Here is a 17,435-nt window from a genome sequence, read left to right as displayed (position 1 = left end):
AAGGAAAAGGGCCAAGATTTCTCAAAGTTTATCCTCAAACAAACACAGTTTGCCTAAAGCAAGGGTCTGCAACCTGTGACACTTTTTTTTCTGCACTTTATAAAAGGTTGGGCATAAACAGCACTAAAACTACGGTTCTTTTATCCATCCATCGCTTTATCCTAGTAAAACCTTTACACGTATTATTATTTTTATTTAATGGGTCAAATAGGTTTTGCGGCTGCAGCTTAGGTGGTATTTATAATGGCTCTTTTCATCCTAAAGGTTGCCGAAAGACATTTTTCATTTTCATGTATTCATGTTTATTTAAATGTATTTAAACAACAATTGAACTGCAACATGATCTAAACATGATGCAGTGTTATGTCCATCACGGGGTCAACATACAGAGATGAATAACTATGTTTTTTGGACACATTGGAGGAAACCAGCAACCTTCTTGCTATGAGGCAACAGTGGAAGCCACAAGCTCCACTGTGTGGCCTTTTCCATGTTATTGATTTATTGCTAGTCTGTCATATCAAGTGGCTTGATAGGACTATAGAGTTGCCATATGTATCCGCTGGTCATCATTGTCCATGCACAAACTCTTGCATTGGTACGGTTTCATTTAAAAAAAAATCTATCCTAGGCCTGCTGCCCACATATTTATCCTCCTACATGTTACGCAGTAACACATAACTTAGTTCACTTTTACTGTCTGTCCGCACAGAGCTTGGCAAAAAGGCATTTTCCAACTCTGCCCCTCGGGTTGTCTAGCCTGATTCCCTGAGAGGATTTAAAAATTATTGTCACTGGAGAAGACATATTTGGGAATTTGCTGCTGGTTCTAGTATTTTAATTTGTTTGTTGAGTTGTCTGTAATTCTGTGTTATACTGTTATGTTGTTCTTGACATGAATCACTGTGTCTCAATGGGATGACCTGTATAAATAAAGGTTACATTAAAAAGAAAATGCAATGACCTTTTTAACATATTGTGTTATACATATACTGTATAATTTTATGCTGGAATTAAAGATAATGTGCTGAGGTGAAAATGTTGTACCTAAAAACAAACCCTAACCTATTATAATAATAATAATAATAATAACAATCAATACATTTTAAGATAATTATTGATCTGGTCACACTTTTCAAAAATAGCCCTGACCTGTGTTCCTGACCCTTTGCTCTGAATTCACACCCTGCTCACAATTCAAATCCTACCCCACATGCACAGTCAAAACAAATTGCAGCCATTTCTCACACATCAGTGGCACTTTTTTCTGTTTCTCCCTTTTCAACGATGAGTCATGAAGCGAAACTTCCAGTCACTGCACAGGCCCGTGTTTATCTGTGGCCTGCTCAGACATGAACTCGCCCATCCCATCATCGCGAGCACCAACGTACGCAGTGATGAATGATGAAGATACTGTCACTCTGTCACAAAGGACTCCCTGTAATGTCCTTGCCTGCATGTTTATCAGTCCCACTGTACAGAGGCTGGAAAACAGAACACAGAATCAGTGAAATAATCAATCCCCAAAGCAAACACATGTGCCCCTCCCTTTGACTGTCACTCACACACCAGTTGTTAACTCAATGATTTTGACTTTGGGCTAGAGAGCAGGCTCATATGCTCAAATACCTAATAATACATGTTCAGAGAATAGATTGTTGCACAGGCGTGGTTTTGTTTGTTCCAACCGAGTTTGTTATCTGACTTTTTTTAGACTTTGACAGTATTTCAGGCTCGATTGTTATATGAGCAAAGAAAGGCTAACCGTGAGGGAAAGGGGAGAAACACACACGCACAGGTTTTTGCAGCTATTCTTCTGAGGACACTGCACTGATTTCCATTCTTTGGACCGACTAAACAAAGCATTAGCCCTGACCTTAACCATCACAACTGAGTGCCTAACCCTAATCCTAAAACCAAGTCTGAACACCAAAAAGGCCCTTTAAAGATGTGAGGACCAGCCAACATGTGCTCACTTTCCCAAAATGTCCTCACTCCGTATGGTTTATACAATTGTTTTTGTCCTCACAAAGCAACAAATACAAGAACACACACACAGTCCAGTTACAGCTCAGCTCGGTGTGATCTTTTAACTAACAGTGTCAGACAAATGCACACTCTCTTGCACCGCTGTTCTCTCTTTCTCATGCTGCCACGCACATACACCCACACACCATCTCTATCTGAGATAGGATTAAATAACCATGCCAAGTGGTCGCTAATCATCCCAGCAATGGTCTTGTTCGTATCACTGGTCACTTGTTCGTATTACTTCAGCTCCAGTTCCCAGATATTTCCGTCATGAAACACACTCAGTCTTTTCTCTCATTTTCTCCCGTTTGCACGCCGTTTCCCTCTAAGTCTTTCCCTTCAGCTGCATCAATGTGCATGTGACAAAGGATCTGAGAGCTTATTCAATTCATGAAGCCCTTTTTTCCACAGAAAGAGACTTCAAATCCTGCAAATCCAGGAGGTGTTAAATCATTTGAATGACAGTCAGGGGGAGGACGAGAGTGAGAGGAAGCAAAAGAGGGATAGAATCACACTGCAGAGAAGTGGAAAGAAGAAATATATCTTAAGCCAAAGTCAAAATCGTCTCTTATTCACATTTCCTTTACTATGAGAAATCCCCTCCATTCTTCACTCTCCAGTGTGAGCTTGTGAGCTCTCAGAATTCCTTTGACTTGTTCTTTGCCTGGACTTTGGTCAGTTCATTCATTCAAGGTGGTAAAGTACGCTTGAAAGACTCTATTGTTTCAGTGGCCTGCACTGCATGGTGCAGAATTTATGTTTCTAAAACCTTATTGTACAAACTAGTTCAGCCACGCAAACAGCAGAGCGTAGTCATATTTATTTATTTTGTGGAAAACACATGCATTCAAATAAATGTTGTTTTTTGTCTCGTCTTTGGGAAGGGATGAGTTTTGCACCTGGACATGTCTGCCATGCTTGTATTCATGGTCATTATATTGAGCAGTGTTGAAATAAGCATCCGCGACCCTCATGTGGAGAATAAAGCAGTAGACAGTGGATGGATGGATAGATGGAAATAGGCATTTACTTACATTTTTCTGAGTTTTTGTTGGATTATATTTGCTCCACTGAAACCACTGGCAGTCCCGTCCAGCGACCTGGTACGAGAATATGAAATACTGGTAGTTATATATAACTGGTATGCATACAGTGGCAGCTCTAATCCTATAGCTGAAGTATGGGTGACTGACTCACTGCCTCTTGCCCTGAAAACAGGATAATGATTTTGAAACATACATTAGATTAGGGATGCAAAAATGTCACTTGATCATTTATGTACCACAGCTTTGGTTTGACTTTTTTGACAAACAGCCACTACAGTAATACAGATAATTCCTTAAATGTAAATAATTCCTGACCTCCGAGTCTGTGAAATTGAAAAGCACCACACACTTAAATAAATGATCTTAAATGAAAAAATAATCTTCAATGAAGTATATTAAAGAAATAAAAATTCAGGAGTCTCTTATTTTTATGGTCAGAAATAAACAGTTTATCATCAGCATAGTAAATTTTCTGGGAAGATTCAATTATATACAGCATACACGTTTTGTTTTGTGACCATGTTCAGTCCATCACATCACCATATTTTGTTTCCCCAGGTGTCTTCGATTCTTCTGGTTTTGGCTCTGAAACAAACACAGAGAAAATGACATGTTAGGCACAGAAGTCTACAATGTGTCTTCATTTCATTTAACACAACTGAAGAGCAGAGCTGCTGTAGCTATATCTGTTTGAATAGGAAGGACCCAGGATGAAATATTGATAAATAAATCACTAAATCAGTAAAAGACTTTAATAAACCAACCTTTTTCTTAATTTTCCAATATGGTTCCGTAAAAAGAAGTTAGCAGATTGTTGAAGTGAGCAGATTGTTGTACTCACGCAGTTGTGGAGATCTGTCTGGGATTTTTCCTGTTTCCAGCAACATCCAGAGATCTGAGCATTTCTGACTTTCCCGGCGAGTCACTGCATAACTGCCCACTGAGGACGCAACTGAGAGAGGAGAGAGGGGAACTTACGGGGGCTGCAGCATTACCATCCCTTATATACTCAGCATAAACACATTTAGTCTTGTTAGTGTCTCTTTAAAAACTCATGTTTCACTCCTCACCTACTGAAATGAACAGGTTCCATTGAAGAGGATAAGGAAGCCTCCTCTGTAATGCCCACTGAAGGGCAAATAAACCAGTCGCTCCTACAAACATAGCACTTGGTTGTTATATAGACACATCCAGCAGCCAGAATGAACATCATCAAACTCAGTATAACTACTGATGCATATTGTCAGAAGCTTTTTGTGTGCATGAAATGTGTGAATACGCTCCATCAAGGGTGCACTTTATGGCAGACAGAGAAAACAAAACTGGAGAGAGGACTGTCTTACAAATGTAAGATAGACAGAAAGGAAAAAAAATATTTTGACAAAGAACTTAGCAAACTGAAAGTCAACTAGTTTTTCATATACAGTATTGTCATCCATTTGGGTACAGGTATGTAGTAATAAGTAAATAACATATTTTTAATATTAAAACATAAACATAAGAGCATGTTCCGTTGTATCCAGTGTTATAATACAATGTATTTACATTCTGCTTTGATTGATATCTAAAGCAGAGAACAGCACCCTCCTGTGGTGAACATTGAACAAAAATTCAACTCACACGTTTTTTATCTATAGTCATTGGGACATTCAATTTATTAACATTCAATTGGATATTTGATCAGATCAAGGACTGATTTAGAAACACTGAACCAGTGTATGAGATGTTGTTTTTTAAATCAAATATGATGTGTTAGTAACTGAATGCCTAATAGTGCTGTGGTAATCATACCATAATAGCTGTTACTTCTACTGTGACTGACAATGAGAATTAGTAAAAAAGAACCAGCACTTACCAAGGACAAAGGCACCTGTCCCCTTCATGAAGGCACGAGACTGACAAGCAGCATAACTCTCCAAACCCTGAAACCAAATTATTACATTCATTTTTACCGCTAAAATATGTTAATGCTGTTTTTTTTACATACATTACAAAGGTGTCTCTGTGTGGGGGAGAGCTTGAATCTCAGTGTACTGTGACATTAGCAGGCTGCACTGATACAAGGGTAAAGACACAAAATAAGAAGTAAAACACAAACAACTCACCGGGTGTTTGGCGACAAGAGCGTCGTCCACTCTCCTGATACCGAGATTCACCATTTTGTCTGTTTTTTCTTAAGCTTAAAGTCTTGGAACAAAGAAATCACATTGACTTTCAAAGCCTGTCAGTGGGTTGTGTTCATTACACAAAACCATAACACTGCTGTTACGAACAACACTTCCGTGTGGCAAACAAGGAAAACACGTCAAAAGAGTAGATCTGTGGTTTGTCCAAAAACAACAGCGACATCTAACAGAATAGAGGCAGTACTGCAGGTACGAAAAGTGAAAGTTCGAGGTCTTCAGGTGTTAAAATACACATTAACCATAACAAGAATATATATATACACATATAATAATTATAATAATAATAATAATTATTATTATTATTATAATAATAATAATAATAATAATAACACTGTTGATACTACGGATTAGGGCCACATGTACAAAAAACATTTGGAAACAAAATTAAAAAATAAATAAAAACTGCTTGACTTCTGAGATAAAAGTCAGAATTCTGTGAAAAAGTCTGAATTTTGTGAAAACAGTCTAATTCTGAGATTAAAGTCAGAATTAAGATTTTCTGAGAAATCTAAGAAATAAATCATAATTCTGAGATTAAAGTCAGAATTATGATTTGAGACTATGAGTCTTTTTCTATCTCTTTAATGTTTGTTTCACATCCTCTTCTACAATTAATCTAAATGTAAGGTTTACATTTTCAGATTAAATTCTTCAGTTTTGTATTACATTTTGTAACAACATAAATAAACAAATGAAACATATATATTTGTACACAAAGACATTTAAAAACCGATTTACATTGTATTTATTATGTGCCGTGTACATAATGTAAAAACACTCACACAGGCTGATATAATCTGATGAGGACATGAGTGATACATTAGAAACTGCTCTTTTGTCCAATCAGTGAGATGAAATTCACATTCTCCACACATTTTCCCACAGGGGCTTTAGCAGTACACAATGCCACTTGTTTTTTTTGTTTTATCACCCTACTTATGAATTAATCCATAACTGGCTTCAACAGTAGTGTCAGATATAAGCTGGTGACCTGTCTTTGTGTCTGTTCAGCGTGGATTTAAGGCCGACCTCTGTGACCCCTCTGGTGAACTTTGACTCCACAGTGATTTGGCCAGAAGTAGAAGAAGAAGAGACAGCTGGAGAGAAGAAATCCAACTACCGCTGAGACACACAGAAGCTCAAGTTACCAGATTGAGCAGCTCAACATCTGTTATTTGTTACATAAAGAGACAAGACACAGTGATGCACGCGCTTCAGAGATAAAAGAGATGACACCACAGATTTATAAAGCATGTAAGTCACCATCAGTGATGGAGTTAATCTGACTCAGGAGCCTGATAAAAGTCCAGTGTGAGATTTAGGACCAAAACTGAATACACACCATCTGCCAAAGGTCCACTCACCTTCAATGTATTTGGTATTTTGTGGTGGTTACGAAGTAGTGTAAGTTTTAGGATTTTATAATAACTATAAATGAAAGTGGTAACTCGGCTAGTTTACAACTTTGATACAAACACAATGTAACAGGAAAATACAACCAATTAACGCAGTAATTGAATGAAATCACAGCAGATTATAATCAAAACTCGAGAAAATCTCCTAGTCACCAATGTCATAAATACCCTGATTTGAGGTTTTTAAGGCATTTATACACCGTACTATAAACACTACTTTAATTAAGCATTTTTACCACATTTTATGATGCTATTTTTTGGCATTTTATACATTATTTCATAAAATATATGATTATACAATGGCACTGTGTTATTCATCAAGTAATATGTCATTTTCAGGCCTTTTCATTACATAGTGTTCTGTATCTGTTTGTTTTGTCACTTTTACGACACACAGCAGTATGACCAGTCGGTATTTCTACCATGGCAATATTAATTCACCTTCTATGATGGCCTTTTTAGGCATTTCATTGGCTCCTGTAGTGTTTTTGTAACTTAAAACATGCATTTTTACTATACTTTTCAGTTGAATGATTGGGTGATTTAGTCACTCAATTAAAAACATTTCACTTCAATTTGTTATATATAGCAAAATGAATCTTTATATTATTGTCAGGCTTTTGTTAAAATTAAGCAGCTGCCATATCAACAAAACCATCATCAGGTTGGTGATTTTAGTTTCCATTGACGTATATAACATTTTTTGTCAATAAATGAATTTATATCAGTTAAAATCTAAAAAAAACAAGTTTTTATGTGCTATTGAGGCGTTTCCTTGCTGGACTCTCTATATAGTGCACTTTTCTACCAGAGATTTGACTTAAACGTGGTTTTAGTTCTCACACCTACACTCACTCAACTCCAAATACTGAGGTTTCATTTTATTTATTATCATTTTTACATTGGAAAAGCAACCGTCAGTTATCCCCAACTGTACTTCCATTCACATATTGTAGCTCTTTATTTCTAGGGTGATTAATGCGTATATTCTTACAAAACAAAACAAAACAAAAAAGATTTCAGACACAATCTGTACACTTTGTCCAAATCACGCCCCTCCTGTAAACCCATCTTTGACAAAAATGCTAACACGGTAGCCAAGTTTTAGTGCAGTGTTGAAAACCCGTTGACACACATATACAAAAGAAACAATCAACAAGTCGCATGTGCGTGTGTGAATTACATGCAAATAGGGCTGAAACAAGCGATCGATTGTTGATGATTATCAATTCATGAGTTTGAGTGACTTTAAAACTGAATACTTTGGAGTGTGGACAAAACATGACATTTGAGAACGTCATTATTTCAAAGGTTTGGGAAACACAGATCAACATTTTTTAACACCTTCTGACATTTTATGGACCAACCGACGACTTGATTAATCTAAAACATGAAAGACAGATCGATGGATAGTGAAAGTAATCGTTAGTTGCAGCCCTACATGCGTAATAAGTGTCTGGGCTCCTCAGCTACAGACACAGGAGGACATGTCAAAGAAGGTGATCACCGAGAGTAATACAAGGAAGGCAGGCTATTAAAGAAAACCGACTTGGAACAATTTCACTGTCGTGTTTTAGGAAAAAAAAATAGCTGGAAACAGTTCTGTCCAGACAACCAACAAAATTGAAAACTACGGGTGTAATTCAAGTTTCACACTCCAAGGCGTCTTGTGTGGAAGATTTTAGTGACCATGAAGGTGTGCAGTGTTTACATAGAAAATCTGGAAGGGAAAACAGTGAGGATTCATTCATTCACTCCTTTTCATTCAGAACCATAGAAGGACAAATAAAACAAGTGAGAGAGGTGAAATTTACCCTCCTCGCCATAAAAAGATGAGACAGCAAGGTCGCACACTGTCCACCATTCGTCACATCAGCCTTCAAATATCAAACAGGACAAAAGCAAGTTTCACAATCGAAGGGTTTTAAATAAATATAGCTCCATTGATAGAATTTTCTTCAAAAAAATAACCTTAAGAGTAAACCCCCGCATGAGAAAACACCCCGCCCCTAGCCTTCACACCACAAACCTGCAGATGTGAATTTAAAACAAAAAATACAGTTAAGAAGACAAGCATGTGTTAAAACCCCAGCTAAGTGAGGACTGACTGGAGGGATTCACACCAGATCAACCAGTACCAAACCACAGAGGAAGAGCACACTTTGGTAAAGACAATTTCCTCCATGTTGTTTCCATAGAAAGCGTTTTCAATTTTTCCCCATCATAACAAAACTCTACTAAAGTACCAAATAAACCAGGGACAATGTCTTTAATAAATGAACTGCAAAAATTGTTCTAATACTTTTGGCATTGAAAATCTTTGTACTACATCTTAAGTGGCAAAACAGGTTAGAATAAATTGATTCAAAATAATGAATGGGTCAAGAATGCTAGAAAAAAAAATAAAGCCTTTACTTGGCAACTACTTTATTACAGAACAGTGAAAATTTGAAACCCACCAGTTTATGATTAAATATGAAATTTAAAAGTGTGGAATATGGCCCCATAAGAACAGAACATTAATCTAACCCATTACCCATGTTAGCCATTTCAACATCCTTCAGTACATATTGGCAGAACACTCACACACACACAAGCACACATATATACACACATACGCACGTGCACGCGCACACGCACACACCCACACACACACACACACACACAATACTGGTAGTGAGGTTCAATCAGTGAAATCTATTTAATGTGTGTCTTGGCTGGCTGCGTGGTGAGGACGACAGACAATGAGGCGGCGTGGGTGCTGATGACCATGAAGACGGCAGCCATGCACACCAGCGAGGTCAGAGAGGGAGCAATACAGTGAAAAGGTCCATGTCCAATTGTACCAGCTCAACGACTGGTACTGTAGCCCCTGGGTCCCCTCCCCCTTCCCCCGGTAAGGTACATCGTCACCACACCCAGCAGCCCGGTGGAGGAACACAAGTGGATGACGAAAACTGTCCCATGTTCAAACGGTGGTCCAGAGCAGCATGTCCAGTCTGTCAACAAGACAACCCCCACCCTCCCCTCCCCCACATACAAAACCATAGCAGCAGGTAGATCTCAAGGGTCTGCCTCCTCGAGAAAAAAAAACAACACAAAAACAAACAAAATAATAATTATTATAATAATAATAATAACAATAATAATAATAATAATAGTACACTTTCCCCGTCATCCAAATGAAAAGCAAGCTATGGAGAACTACCAGTTCTGGGAAGTGGCAGATGTCTTTTTGCTTAATTCTCCCTCCTCTGTCTTCTTTACCCCCCCCAAATCCAATAGATCAAGCAACATTGTCCTCTGTTGTTAAGTCTCTCCTCAGCAAATTTTCCCCATTTTGCACTTCATACCCCTCCATACTCCTTCCATCCTCTCCCAGGTGAGGATGAAGGCGGATCATCGTTCGGGCTCCGACTCCAGGGCCAGCACTCGCTTGCGCTCGCGGCACTGCTTCTTGTGGGCAGGCCAGTCCCTCTGCTGGCACTGGGAGCCACAGTAACGCGCCACCTGGCAGCGACCGCAGATGTTGAACTCCCGCAGCTGTGGAAAGATGAAGAGCAAAGTCACTGTTGGTGCTGACATTCATACTATTAAATGATGTGTTACTGTGCACTTTGGCAAGAATGTCAACTGGAAAAAAAAAAAAAAAAAAACTTCTGAGAGGTCATAACTTTTGTTTAAACCTAAAGCAAACTTTGATTTATTATTTTTTGTACTAAAACAAGGAGGAACGTTAACAATGATTACATTTTAATTGGCATAGAACAATCAAGCCATGGCAATTTGGTAATTGTGTTGTATCCAATTGTAATTTTGGTTTGAAAACAAAAATGAGAAGCCTTTGTTTAATATAGAGCACAACTGCTTAAATATGAAAAACAACAGTCACAGAACATACCCTCCTCTCAATGAGTGAACAGGGAGGATAATGACACTCGTAGTAGGTACAGGAGCACTCCTCTTCCTCCACCAGCTCCCCGTTAGCGTTGTAGTAGCGTGTGCGGCTTAGCTCCAGATACTGCTCCTCCACCGGGTCAGCCGGCACCTGCTGGATGGCCAGCCAGTACAGAGACTGCTCTCTGGACACACGAGAAGAAGAAATATTACATCAAAATGTATAGTACATCTGTGACTTTTGAGTCCCACTTCTCTATTCTTCTAATAACTTCTAATTTGTATTTCTCAGCACAATCTTTTCCTCAGGCACATGCCAACTTGGGGCCCACTCTATTGATGAATGTTATGTTTCTTACCTTTGCTTGCTAGAAATCTCTTCTGGCTTGGGGCTCCAGCCCACTGGCACCAGTCGTAGATTGTCTAGCCTGTTGTCCACCGTCACAGAGTTGATGTGAATTACTTGAAAACTGGGTGCAATGCCTCCTCTGTGTTTCTCCCTGTTTCATGACATGTATCCAGGTCAGAAGAGCTACCATTTATAAAATGACATTAGTCGAACTTAATAATATAACAATCGTGTGACTTGCTAGCAAGACCACATAGCTTTAAAGAATAGTTCAGTTTGTTTTAAAGTGTAGCCGTGTGAGGTTCTGGCACATTATCAACATTGATTTTGCACAGCATGCAGTTTGTGAATTGCTCACATGCACCAAAGCCTATAGAGAAAATCAGGCGGTGCGTTTACATGCATATTAAAAGTCCAATTTTAGTCTTTTTAAGGTCATGTTAACACATAACTAAAATCAAACTGGACTAACATACTTGGATATAATATAAAGGTCAACAGGAAACTTATTCTATAAGCACTGACTTAGAGATAGATAGAGCGCCACTTGTGGAGGTGGAGTCAAACGCTCTCTGACTCGGCAAGTTGTCCAATTGCCTGTCTTAGTCTGACTACAGCCTCGATTACACTGTGCATATAAATGTACCGAGTGACGTCACATCATCACAAAGCGGTTTGTTGAGCCTGCAAAACTGTCCCTTTAACGTTGTGCAGTCACACTAGTCAACCACACCACTGCTGGATTCTAAACGTTCTCATTAAAATATTTCAACAGCTCATTTTAAAAGCAGCACAATATCATACTATGCAAACATCATCATTCACTCCAATCACAAGTCAAAAACACACATGACTTGTCCATTCAACCAGCATATTTTTGAGGAATCGGTGTATTGTGAAGCTTTACACTTAGTAAATCAGTTATTTTGAGGGGTCAGTGTAGGGTCAGCAACAGTTATGGGTCTACTGGTCGTATCCCTCCCCACACAGAATCAAGTGTAGATACTCCAACTGAAAAAAAGATGTTTATTCTAAAGATGTTTGATCACAAAGAAATGACTTACCAAAGCAACTCATGCAGCGGCCTCCCTGCCCAGCGGCCTTTACCAATGTCAAAAGCATAGGCGAAGATCTTAGCTCCATTACCATCAGCATCGACCTCCATGCGTGCCTGGGATTTGAACAATGCAATGGTTTTATTATATGAACAAATCAGCAAAAGCAATGACAACCATAACTCACTCATGAATGAATTTACCTCAAAGGCATAGTTTTCCACCAGTGGTATGTCCTGCTCATCAATTAGAGTGTATTTTGTCTGCAATTGAAAAAGCAAATTCACAAACTCAAATCACTGACATTTACTGGAGCAACAATGTTATAGCATCAAACAAATCTTTCTCAGAAATGTGAACCTGAAACGGCCAATAAAGAGCCTGAATTTATAAACTCAAATACCATAATACAAACAATGTGCCACATTTGTCTTCTCATCAAAGATCTCAGCTTCAGACATTAAGGAAATAGGTCAGTAGACTGAAATGTTAAGATGATTCAAACCTTAATTCAAGGTTAATTAGCCATTTCTCCAGTAAGTTAAAGTGCACTTCTTTGAGCATAACAGTGATTTGTGCTGCCAGTGTCAAACCGAGGGTTTCATAACAAATATTAACATAAAATGTTGTTTTTTTATTTTTTAAAGCAACAGCTAATGTCAACCATTATAGAGCTACATGAGCATCGTCAGTGGGTGGGACACTGTCGCCCCACGCTTCCACGAGGAATGAAACGGTTGTTGTACACAAACATGCAATGTGAAGGTCTAGTGTCGGGCAATTGTGTGGATTTTCAACCGCCAGCGTAGAAAGGAGAAGCGTGACAGCCGAGTGGAATACTGTCATTCAGCAGGTGGGCGAACTGAGCGGTCTGCGCCGTTTATCCAGAGCGTGAGAGTCTTGTGACACCAGCAGCCAGGAGCGTTTCTTTATCCACATTAATGAACAGCTCCGTGGCTGAATCACAATAAACTACAATCTCTAAAAATAATAATAATGATGTGCATGCACAGCTGTGGGTAAGACTGTGCTGTTATACCGGTGCTTTGTCACGTTGCACAAAATAATCAGTTTATACACAGTTACATGCCGACGGCTTCCTCATGAGCGGACTGTGTAATCCAAACAACAGCTAGCGCGGCACTGCTAACTCAGCCCCCCGACAGCTAACGTGAGCCGTTGTTGACAAGAAGCCACCAGCCCTCTGTGTCTGAACAACACCCGGCACCGACACCGACATAGAAGTCACTGCGAGGCTTCACTTTATGGCGTTACTTCATCGTTTAATGATGGCTCACAGCTATCAAATCCTGCTACATGCTAGTTTGCGTTAGCCGCTCCGCGAGCCTGTGTGGCAGTAGATGCACAGAAAACCAGTATGGATCGGCACGGTCGGCTTTTATAATTCGCTCAAAATTACAGCTAAATTGGGCAAAGGTGAGATAGTGCCGTCGGTTAATGCACGCCAAACGGTTGCTGAGTAGACTAATGGCTGGTCAATGTATCTACTTGTGTTTTTCCAGCGTATTCTGTGATCCCGCGGGCCCTCCCCCGGCCGCACATGGCAGCCGTGGAATCAAGCTCACCTTCCCGGCCACACGGCCAAGCCGTACGATCCCGAGCTTAAAATCCGACATCAGGAGGATGGAAGGTGACGGACGGGAGGCGTGGGATCCAACCTGAGGGTTAGTGTGGTGTAGAACTCGCCGGGGCGGCCCCTTATTCCCCGATACCAGCTTGAGTTCACTGGTTGGGTGTTCGGGATGACTCCGAGCGGCAGCCCAGCCTCGGTGACACACACATACACCGCTGCTGCTGCTGCTGGCGCAGGAGAACCGAGCGAGCTGCTGGGGGCGGGGTCACATGAGCCGCTCACCTCACTGTCCAATCACAATGCACGTTCTCTTTTCCTTGACGGTGGACGCAGGATCACACTGTCCACTAGAAAACGAGTATCTCTGTTACACTTGCTACGTCATCACACTCTCGTGACTATTTCCATTCACGTTCCCGCGAAATGTTAACCGGTGTGTTTGACGTCACGGTTTATGACGTTTATCACGAAAATAAGCTTGATGCAGACTATTCTGCATCTAAATCTGCTATACTGCATTACACTGATGTAAATTAATCAATCAATCAATCAATAAATACATAAACGTGTGCAAAATGTATGTTCTCTAGTTGTTGATTTTGTTGTATATGTGTATGCATCTATGTTTTAAGCTATGCAATCCCATCATATTACATGTTCTTCATTTGTACATTGTGTCGTCATTGACTACCTGTGAAGGTATGGATATTACATTATTTCTAGTTTGACTTATTGCCAGCGATTTAAAGTAATTTTAACTGAAATGGTTTTGAGATAAAACATTTCCGCCCTTTTAAATAAGTAAAATCCCACATCCCACATTGGACTATATGTAAACTTTTAACCCATTTAAAATCCACACATTCTGATGCTGATATTAAGACTACTAATTTGATAACAAGCACCAGGGGTCCACAGTGTGTTATATTTCTGTAAATCCTGCCCCTAATATTGTTTTAATGTGCACTAACCACAACAATTTTGCACAATCAGCACCTGCAACAGTCCTTGGAAAATAAAAGTAATTTCATGAGATAAACCCTTTTTTTTTTTTTTACCTGTCTGTCTAAATGACTGCTTAATGTGAATTCATCAGTCTAAATTACCTCCTGTACCTTGTTTTTTTTCACCTTCAGGACATCTTCAGGAGGCTGATTTGAAATCCCATCACATCGCATCATGGTCCAGTCAGTAAGGTCCGCGAGTACCCTCTGCTGATCAGGATTAGTATTACATTGAAAACAATTTTAAACTGAAGAGAGACAAAAAAAAGAAACAGATTAGGAAGATCTTGAGTTAACATTTCTAAATCATCAATTGCCAGGTAAATTCTGATTATTGTTTACAGTCTACTATCGGGAATAAAAAAAAATCCAATATATCAAATTACCTACTTATTTAAATTAATTTATTGTTTTAGTAAGACAAATTTAATTATGTCTAGTTTAAATGTTACACATTGAAAAGGAAAACATGCACATTGTTAGATTTGCAGCTTGTGTCAATTAAATAAGTAGGAACTTGGGAAAGAATTAATAAGGAATGAGTGGTAAGTGTTTAAGTTTGTCCAGCTGCAATAACAGCTTTGTTTCACCTGTTAAAATTCAGAAAACCACCTTTTGACACACGAAGAAAGAAATGTATTATTTATTCCTTAATTGACTGCCTATTTTCCCCATTTTCCCTGTAACCTTATAATAATAATCCATTTTATTTATATCACACTTTACATTTACATCAAATCTGAAAGTACCACATAGTAAAAGCAATAGAAGGACACACAAAAACACCCTTAAAAACACATTAGAAGTCCACATATAAGCTATTGATATGCTTTTTGAAATAAAAAAGGATTTAAATGTTTCTTAAAAGACTCCACAGTCTGTAGGGCTCTCAGGTGGTCAGGCAGGGCATTGCACAACCATGGAGCTGCTGCCTGGAAGACTGTCTCCCATTGTGTGCAGCTTTGTCCTGAGGGGGATTAGACGGTGACTGCTGTGGAGTTTGTGGGGGTTTGAGGAGTTGTCAAAACTAAGAATTAGGGCTGCAACTATCGATTATTTTCATAATCGAGCAATCGTTTGGTCCATAAAATATGGAAAAATGTGGAAAAATGTGGATCAGTGTCTGGGACACATTCAGTCAGGATCGTTCAGTCACAGCAGTTCCGATCAACCCTCCATCTGACCTCATAATTTCTTGTGCAATTTCAGTTGTATAATGACAATAAAAGATACTTTCCTTTCCTAAATGATGATGTTCTCAAATGTATTGTTTTGTCGATAAATGATTCTGTTTTAATGATTTAATGATTTCTTTGTTATGTGGGCAAAGAAACCAGAAAACATCAATTAATCGTGTTGTTTCAGCCCCTACTGGTAGAATTCACATGTTCACTTCTTTCTCACAAACACAAACACAGGACACTATTGTCTGATACGTGATCCTCTACCTCTTGCACTTACTAGTTTTACCATTTACAAAACAGTCTTTTATGATGGTTTAACAATGGTATCCTTGTGCCTCAGCTGTTCTCAAAGTAAAATGCGTGGAAACCAACCCAAGCCATGATTCTGTCAATAACTCCTATCCCATTACCCACAGGTATGGAGCTGGAGGGAGTGGGAGACGTGTTGTTCCTTGTGTTGTGTTTATTTTCCCTCTGAAATGTTACTACAACGAGACAAAAAAGGTTACATTTCAGCTCAGTTTAAAAAATGACAGGTACAACAAAGGACACGCCTCTTCTTTATATCTCTTTCCATTTTTTATGACAGTATCACACAACAGACAGTTAGTTGCTTTTCCAGACACTGGGTGTTGCTCACTATTGCTAAACTGAACCATCTCCTCTTTGAGGTGTGGCTCCACCTCTGATCCCTGGGCATGTTCATATGATGAGACAGCAAAGTATCTGCCTATCCACCCTGGAAATTTTAATTATATTATCCCAAAACTGGATCTTATACAAAAACATTCCAGATGAATTATGTAAATATTTTAACTGATGCAAGTGCCTCAAGAAGAAACTACCGAATAGAGGTCATAATCTTAATATCAGATTAATGTGTCTGATATTAATGTGTCCAAACAGCTATTCCCTGCTGTTTGGTCGCTGCATCCTTCATCTGAAAGGGGGCTCTGTCAAGCAAGACTATCAGACCTGACTGGGCGTGTGAACTCATTTCACAATGGTTTGAATCTAACAGACATTTGTTAATGTTTAAAATATACAGTTTTAACTTAACTTAAACTGTTTTGGTTAAACCTTGCAGTGGTTGGTTTTTAAAATATTTTAATACACATTTTCAGTGCAAGAGAGAAGTGTTCATTTATTTGCATTTCTCGTCTGTGTATAAGATAAGATAAGATAGTCCTTTATTTGTCCCAGAGTGGGGAAACTTGCATTGTTACAGCAGCAAGACAGTAAAGACATAGATAATAAATAAGTATGTGTGTACCTGGTATTCCTTATGTTGCGAGGACCTGAATCTATTTCAGCACTTTATTTGTCTATTAACTTGCACTTATTTCTATTACTATTTCAATGTTTGTCTCGTAACTGTTATCTCCCTGTTTTTATGAACTACGACATGTGCTGCTGCCTTTCTTGCCCAGGTCACCCTTGCGAAAGAGGTCTTGATCTCAACGGGTTAAATTAAATGAAAGGATTAATCCAGTAAGGTTAAGGTTAGAGTAAGGCTCCAGGAAATTAATGTTAATCAACGCGATGTCTGATGTCATGGAAACCAGTGCGTGTGTGTGTGATTTTGTGCTTGTACTCGGAGTGTTTTGGGGGACAAACCAATCTAGTACAAGGCCACCAAAATACTAGCTCTGCCCCTGTCAAAATGAATACAAC

The 17,435-nt window shown here is 39.0% G+C and overlaps 2 protein-coding genes across 3 annotated transcripts; both read right to left on the bottom strand.

The window, feature by feature from the left end:
* Positions 1-284: 284 nt before the first annotated feature.
* On the bottom strand, positions 285-5,354 carry tmem141 (transmembrane protein 141). Of its 2 annotated transcripts, XM_058617750.1 has the most exons (7): positions 5,183-5,354; positions 4,933-4,999; positions 4,148-4,231; positions 3,919-4,029; positions 3,618-3,662; positions 3,066-3,131; positions 285-1,484 (listed from the first exon to the last, which is right to left on the bottom strand). In XM_058617750.1, exons 1-6 carry the CDS (start codon positions 5,234-5,236, stop codon positions 3,088-3,090), a joined length of 405 nt encoding a protein of 134 aa, XP_058473733.1. In that variant the 5' UTR covers positions 5,237-5,354; the 3' UTR covers positions 285-1,484; positions 3,066-3,087. The 2 variants fall into 2 exon arrangements, with proteins under 2 accessions (XP_058473733.1, XP_058473734.1); XM_058617751.1 differs by lacking the exons at positions 285-1,484; positions 3,066-3,131 and having other exon boundaries at positions 3,488-3,662.
* Positions 5,355-7,547: 2,193 nt separating this feature from the next.
* Positions 7,548-14,041, bottom strand: zmynd19 (zinc finger, MYND-type containing 19). Its single transcript, XM_058618125.1, has 6 exons — positions 13,566-14,041; positions 12,183-12,242; positions 11,989-12,095; positions 10,935-11,075; positions 10,580-10,760; positions 7,548-10,221 (listed from the first exon to the last, which is right to left on the bottom strand). Exons 1-6 carry the CDS (start codon positions 13,614-13,616, stop codon positions 10,078-10,080), a joined length of 684 nt encoding a protein of 227 aa, XP_058474108.1. The 5' UTR covers positions 13,617-14,041; the 3' UTR covers positions 7,548-10,077.
* Positions 14,042-17,435: the final 3,394 nt, after the last annotated feature.

This window comes from Solea solea, chromosome 19, assembly GCF_958295425.1.
Source record: "Solea solea chromosome 19, fSolSol10.1, whole genome shotgun sequence".
In the NCBI taxonomy this organism is placed as follows: Eukaryota; Metazoa; Chordata; class Actinopteri; order Pleuronectiformes; family Soleidae; genus Solea; species Solea solea.
Note: the sequence above shows the minus strand (reverse complement) of the source record. Positions and strands in the feature narration are given on the sequence as shown.

Excerpts from the sequence above, each read along its gene's own strand:
- tmem141 (XM_058617750.1), bottom strand. The coding sequence starts at position 5,236 with ATGGTGAATCTCGGTATCAGGAGAGTGGACGACGCTCTTGTCGCCAAA. Across the intron at positions 3,663-3,918 it reads AGACAGATCTCCACAACTGC|AGCCAAAACCAGAAGAATCG; the intron begins GTGAGTACAACA and ends TGTTTGTTTCAG. Across the intron at positions 3,132-3,617 it reads ACCTGGGGAAACAAAATATG|GTCGCTGGACGGGACTGCCA; the intron begins GTGATGTGATGG and ends TTCTCGTACCAG.
- zmynd19 (XM_058618125.1), bottom strand. The coding sequence starts at position 13,616 with ATGTCGGATTTTAAGCTCGGGATCGTACGGCTTGGCCGTGTGGCCGGG. Across the intron at positions 12,243-13,565 it reads TTGGCCGTGTGGCCGGGAAG|ACAAAATACACTCTAATTGA; the intron begins GTGAGCTTGATT and ends TTTCAATTGCAG. Across the intron at positions 10,222-10,579 it reads GTTCACTCATTGAGAGGAGG|CTGCGGGAGTTCAACATCTG; the intron begins GTATGTTCTGTG and ends ATCTTTCCACAG.